Source organism: Heteronotia binoei, chromosome 6, assembly GCF_032191835.1.
Source record: "Heteronotia binoei isolate CCM8104 ecotype False Entrance Well chromosome 6, APGP_CSIRO_Hbin_v1, whole genome shotgun sequence".
NCBI classification, from domain to species: domain Eukaryota; kingdom Metazoa; phylum Chordata; class Lepidosauria; order Squamata; family Gekkonidae; genus Heteronotia; species Heteronotia binoei.
This window is the reverse complement of record NC_083228.1, coordinates 16,230,214-16,237,182: the sequence shown is the minus strand read 5'-3', so window position 1 is coordinate 16,237,182 and position 6,969 is coordinate 16,230,214. Positions and strand designations below refer to the sequence as shown.

At 45.1% G+C, this 6,969-nt stretch overlaps 1 protein-coding gene across 1 annotated transcript in view; it reads right to left on the bottom strand.

Annotated features, from left to right (window-relative positions):
- Positions 1-2,399: 2,399 nt before the first annotated feature.
- The window catches only part of MMRN2 (multimerin 2), a 63,964-nt gene continuing 59,394 nt past the window's right edge, over positions 2,400-6,969 (bottom strand). Inside the window, exon 7 of the mRNA XM_060241061.1 lies at positions 2,400-3,009. Within this exon, the coding sequence (XP_060097044.1) occupies positions 2,627-3,009 (383 nt within the window). The 3' untranslated portion in view covers positions 2,400-2,626. The remainder of the gene's footprint in view (positions 3,010-6,969) is intronic.

The following is a 6,969-nucleotide window of genomic DNA, read 5'->3' as shown; positions in this document are numbered from 1 at the left end:
CGTTAAGCAATACTGAACATCTAGCCATGGAAATCCAGTAGGTTGTACACTCCCGTTTTTAAATAGATGGGCCAGGCCAAGTGGACCTCACTGGATTGAAAATCTGACCTGGAACACAGCTTCCATTGTTCTTGCAGTGTCCTGTGGGTGAACATGGCATGCAAAGGCTGGTGGTACCCAAAGCGTGTTAATTTTATGCACTAAATCGGGTGTTAAACTCATTTGTTATGAGGGCTGGATCTGACATAAATGAGACCTTGTTGGGCCAGGCCAGGTGTATACCTATTCAAGATTAGGTAGCAGAGATATAAACTTTATAAAGGACACAGAAAAACATCTAAAAAAAACACAGCATGCTTAAAATGTTAGCACTTGCTGGTATTAAAGGTGCTTTGTATCTCTTCCATGGGATCCAGGGAACCGGGCAAAGGAAGTTCTGGCTCTTTTCTTCCTTCCTTCCCCAGGGGATCAGAAGGGGGAAGGAAGAGAGACTTGGCTCAGTAGCTCTGATGTGTAATTTGCGAGAGCCTGGAAAAACAAGCTCTGCCTTCCCCTCTTCCTCCCCAAGGGAGGAGCCTCAGCCAATGGAGAAAATAGAGGCTTTGCTCTGTAGCTCCTGTGTGATTGAGCAAGTTGCAAAGCAAGTTGTTATGCAGAAAGAAGCAGATAACAGCCAGTTGCTCGGGGGTCTAATAGGAGCTCTCCGGGGGCCTGATTTGGTCCCCCCGGCCACATGTTTGACACCCTGAACAAAATCCGCAGGTGGAAGGAGGTTTCTACCTAGTTCTCTAACAATCGGCCATAATGCAACTTGGGAAAGCACTTGAACCCATTGAAGTGAGTGAGCTCAAGCACAGCACGCTGTGTGTAGGATGGTGCCTGGTTTCTTTCCAGAATGTGTGAAGGCAGGACTGCTGAAGCAAAAAGCAAAGTCTCAGATGATCAATACAAAATAGCAGTCTTTATTAAAAATAAGGAATAGTTTAATTTTCTAGACGTACATGTTGATAATGTTCAAACTGATATTCACAAAGAGCTTTACGCATTAATAAAAAATGAGCTTGGGAGCATGTCCAGCAAGGATTTAAAGTTTAATAATCCCCACTAATGTGTTGTAGAAATCAGCATTTGACGTTGGAAGTTTTCTCTGCCTCCAGGGAGCTGCCTGAATACTGAACAAAAAGAGAGTGCAGTGGAAGCCTTTCCGACTTCTGAGCTTGCGGGAAACACTACAGCAAACCACAAAATTTGGGATATAAAGGACAAGTGTGTCAGGTATGTATACATATTTCTCACAATATGTAATTAGGTACTGCGACACTACTGCATTATACTTCGTAGGAACGAGAGTGACTGTGTCTGTTTGCTTGAAATCTCAAACTGGTGAATATTCTCTATTTGTACCCCAGTCGTGAGGCCAAAGAATTTTTAATCCAGCCAGTTCATGACAAACCCCCCAATGGCAGTTCCCTTATAGCAAATGTCAGGAACTATGCCAAACACACGTTGCGCTGGGTTGTGCTGTTTTGGTCATCCTATACATCTAGTGACTGCAATTTATTTGCATGTTAAAGCACACAATTCAAATTCTTGATACTTTCAGTTTCCCCTTCAGCAATGTCCACAGTATAGGGCTAGCCACTGATAGTTTTAGAGCAGGGATGGCCAAACCTCCTTAATGTAAGAGCCACATAGAATAAATGTCAAATGGTTGAGAGCCACAGGACATGAACGTCAGATGTCAGAGTCACATGACATGAATGTCAGATGTCTGAGAGTCGCAAGACATGGTATGAACATCAGATGTCTGAGAGTCGCAAGACGTGGCATGAATGTCAGATGTGAGAGTCGCAAGACATGACATGAATGTCAGATGTCTGAGAGCTGGGAGGGATGGAATTGGAAATAAAGCAACTTTAAATGCATTTTCCAAGCTGCCAGCTGGCTTGGCTTGGAGAAGTGATTTTAAAGAGACAAATGCCTTCTCCAGGCCAGCCGACGGGGCAGTGGGGGCTTCAAGAGCCACACGATATGTGTGAAGGAGCCACATGTGGCTCCTGAGCCACTGTTTGGCCACCCCTTCTAGAGCTAGGTCTCACAGGTTTGCTAGCGTCCTTCAGTTCCTGACGAAGGTAAGAAAGCCAGGAAAACTGAACACAAAAGACTCCTGCGATAGTTGCATTAGCACCATACACCCTACCTGCTGTATGCTAGTAGGGGAAGGAAGTTATTGAAAGTTACCAGAATATAAGCAGGGGGCCCCTAACATGCACTGAATTCCTTACAAATGGAATTGCTTTTCTATAAAAAAAAAAAAAAAAGATTGTTTCCTTCTCCGGAGAGAGATGATAGCATCTTGTGTCCTAAAGCAGGAGATAGGAATCAAAGATGTGGTCAGTCACTGGAATCGAACGCTTTTTCCTTCAGCGCTTGGAAGAAATGCAATCAATTCCATTGCCTGTCTCTAACGCTGCGTGACAACGCTAAGCAACTATTGGGCGATTTCTAGAAAGCAGCACATTGTCAAACCAAGGGCAGGACTACCTTTTAAAATATGCACACTCTGTGGTTCTGTGTGCCTTATGGGAAAGATATCATTTATTACCCCGGGGTGTTGGTTTTTTTTTCAAGTTTTGAGTATCAAAAATCCAGCCATGCTCATCCCAGCTGGGTTCTGTGTCACTGTAGAACCCTGCAGCAGCTCGAACCACATGTGCTCCCCCTTTTTGAGCTCCACTAGTGCAAAAGCCGTCACGGTGCCACCCCCATGTCCCTTTCTCTTCTTACTGCCCGTCACTGTCAGTCTGTGCCCGTTGCTAAAAACCAGTTGCCCCAGAGCCATTCCCGGGTTAGAGTCCATGCTGATTGCAACCATGTAAACCCCGCTCTGAGGGGACTTGAAGTAGCCATGCGCGGGGAAATACCCTTCTCCGTAATTGAGATACGTTCTGTTGAGGCTGAGTCCTTCTATTCCTTCTGAATACTTCACATAAAATGCCACTGGTGAATCTGGATGGGGAAAGGAGATGGTTATGCAGGCTGACAAAACATATATAGAACGATGTTAAAAAGTGAATTAGGTGGACAAGAACTAGGAAATACACGTCCTTTTGTTTTGCCTTCTCGGTCCTGACCCCAACCTGGTGGAATCAGCTCCCTATAGAGATCCGGGCCCTACCTGGCTTGTTAACCTTTCGTAGGGCCTGTAAAACAGAGCTGTTTTGCCAGGTCTTCAGGTGAGGCGGTGGGCATCTATCCATTAGATCGACTGCCCTCCCCTACTGTCCTGCTGCACTGTCCTGCTACACCATCTTACCATATTGTTCTGCCAGACTATTCTGTTGTATTGAATATTGTAATTGGCTTTTTTATTATTACGTTACTGTGATTTTATTATTTATGTTGTGCTCCGCCCTGAGCCCCTACTTGGGGGGAGGATGGGTGGAATATAAATAAACAAATAATAATAACTTACAGCAATTAACAGGCAACTTTTATTACCTTTTATTGCTATCCAGACCAAATGGTCTTCCCGTTTATTACACTATTTTGCTCTTTGATCCTTTGTATCAGTTTACGCTCTTAACCCACCAACCACATGTGTTTCAGCCCACTGTCCCCTGTCCCTTCGTCTGAAGAAGTATGCACGCACACGAAAGCTTGCATTCGGAATATAACTTGGTTTGTCGTAAAGGTGCAACTTGACTCCTACTTTGTTCTAAAACATGATGCTGTAAAATCTCTGGAGCCTTACCAAATGATCAGCGAAGTGTGGCTCTCAAATACAGTTGGAAAAGGCAGTGGTCAAGTGGCACCTTTATGACCAACTTAAGTTTTATTCAGAATGTCAGCTTTCGTGAATAAAACTTAGTTGGTCTTAAAGGTGCAACTTGACTACTGCTTTGTTCTATTGCTTCAGACCAACACGGCTGCCCGCTTGGATCTATCTACATGGAATACAGTAGGAAAGACACAGGTGGGAGCTGGGGAGGGACCTCAGTAAGGTATAATGCCTTCCAGTCCACCCTCCAAAGCAGCGATTTTCTCCCAAGGATAGTGATATCTGTCATCTGGAGATCAGGTGTAATTCCAGGATATCTCTAGCCCCCACCTGGTGATTAGCAACCCTAAACAGTAGTAACTGTCTATTTCAGTCAGCAATTTCCGGAAGCTTCCGTGTTGTCACGGAAGCTGCAAGTCACCTTCCTACCAGGAGGTGGCACTGCAGCGTAATGCAAGAGAGCAAAAGATCTATCCAAGCTTAGTTAAGAATCATGCTTTCTCAAAGTAAGTGCCCCCCACCCAAGCTCTGCTTTAGCAGCACAGCCAACTCTGAATTGCAGGTGACCGTCAGTCGACACTGTCTCACGCAATAATGCTTCTAAGCGTTTCAGTAAGTACTATGCTTAACGTGTTAATACCAAATTTGATTTTGTTCGGAGAAGTTTCTTTCTCCTTAATAGCTGGAGAACTATTTTGGTAACTTCCTCCCAGTCAAAACTCCCTCTAAACTGTGGAGTCTTGTGAGCCACAATTCTGCTTAGTGGGCCACTGGCATGAAAGTTGTGAGCTGCTGCATGAACTAGTTTGCTTTGGAGTCATTTTTCCAGAAATAAGACAAAAATGTGTGAGTTGGAGGCTAAAAAATTATGAGCTAACTCAGAGGCAACACTACTCCCCGAATGTGCTTTTAAAAAACCCAGCCTATACATGCAGCAAAATGAGGTAGTAGAGTCTTCAGAATGGGTGCATAGGTCACCACTATCGATGCTTCCTTGCATTAAAAAGCGATTGCAAACTGAAAAATTGGTCACCTTCCATATACCTTTGTGTGCCAGTTATGGTCTTCAGGCAGCCATCTAATGGTTCCCCTACCACTTTGAGTCACCTGTCTGGCACTAACTAGAACCCGGGGCCTTTTCCATTGTGGCTTCTGCTCCATGGAATGGGGTTTCATGAAGAGATGACCTTCAGGAGGCCTGCCTGTTTGCTAGAGCTTTTGAGGGGGGATGAATGACAGAGAGGAATGAATATTCAGGGTCTTTTAGTTAATTCTTTTTTAAAACACAAATCAAAGAGCTGAGAATAGAACTTTTCTCCTGGATGTGCTAGATTTGTATTCACAGGGACATTTTTTCATGGAGAAGTATTCAAATCTCAAATCCCCTATCGACAGCCTGAATTTGTTCAGCCCCCATTCTGCCACCTCAGTACTTTCAAACCCTGCATGTAGAGCAGACCACAGCTGGGCCCCAGGACTTTTTTTTTGTAGCTGAAACCCAGGAGAACTGGGTTTGATTCCCCACTCCTTCACTAGCAGCTGCTGGAATGGCCTTGGGTTAGCCATAGCTCTCGCAGGAGTTGTCCTTGAAAGGGAAGCTGCTGTGAGAGCCCTCTTAGTCCCACCTACCTCACACGGTGTCTGTTGTGGGGGAGGAAGATATAGGAGATTGTAAGCCGCTCTGAGTCTCTGATTCAAAGAGAAGGGCAAGGTATAAATCTGCAGTCTTCTTCTTCTCTGCATATTAGGCCACACCCTCCTGGTGTAGCCAATCCTCCTGGAGCTTACAGTAGGCCCTGTACCAAGAGTCCTGTAAGCTCTTGGAGGATTGGCTACTTCAGGAGGATGTGGCCTAATATGCAAATGAGTTCCTGCTGCAAAAAATGCCCTGCTGGGCTCCATGGAAGAGTAGTGGGGCAGCAAAGAGGGCATTTCAGGTTTCCCCACCATGTATGGCCAGTTGCAGTGGCTCAAGTTCCCTGTTCTGTACAGCCAGGGAGTGGTAGATTGCCTTAAGCCATGACAAAGAGTGAGGATATTAATTTTTTAATAAATAAAGCAAGCGAAGGAAGACTGTGGGTCTCCCTTTAAATCTGGTCACTTAGGATGATAGCATTAGAAAAGCAGAGCGTTCCCAGTGTAATTATGCAGACAAACGTGAGGGATTCTGCAGCAGTCATTTGCAAGACGATCCTAATCAGGGTGACGCCCTTCTAAACCCACTTATTTCAGTGGGGGTTAAAACATGTTTAGGATGGTGCTGCTAGTCCGAGATGGCAATTCTCTCCCTCTTCATGAGCGACCCCGGTGATGTTTGTTAGCAGTTCCTGGGCATTTCGATGCTTTCTGTGTTGCATTTTCCCATCTTTCAGGCTAATTTTTTAATCTTTTAAGTTAGCTGTAGTGCCAGGCTTTTCCATGTGGCCAGTTAAAGTGCTCTTCAGATTGCTTAGGGTTTATTCTTCCTTTAGATTTCCCTCCTTTTCTTCTGACTTAATTGGTTCCTATATCTCTTGCAGCAAGCTTTATTAATTAGTTGCAAATTACCAGCTACTGGTTGTTGGGTTTTTTTGGGGGGGGGGGATGGGCTTTACATATCATTTCTTCACCGCCAAAGCAGCTGTTCATTTTCTCTTGATTCCCCCACCCCATGATTTCATTATTGCCATCATAGTTGCAGGAGGGTAGCTGTGGTGGTCTGCAGTAGGCAGGCCAAATTCATATCCAGAAACACCTTACAGAAAAAAACAAGATGGCGGGTATAGCTTTTGAGAGCTATGTTCCCTTGGCAATCATAAAACAGTACCATGACCAGTGACATTGGCTGGGTGTGCTTAACTCCTTCCCCAAGGGAACAGAGGCTGGTAACTAATACTGATTCATGGTGATGGATGCAGGGGTGGCCAACGGTAGCTCTCCAAATGTTTTTTTGCCTACAACTCCCATCAGCCCCAGCCATTGGCTGGGGCTGATGGGAGTTGAAGGCAAAAAAAAAATCTGGAGAGCTACCGTTGGCCACCCCTGGATTATGGTGACCCTATACGATTTTCAAGACAAGAGACAAACAGAGGTGGCTTGCTGTTGCCTGCCTCTGCATAATTACCCTGGACTTCCTTGGTCGTCTCTAGGGTTGCCAGGTCTTTCCTGGCTCCTGGTAGGGGATGTCAGTTGAGTGTACATAGCAATGA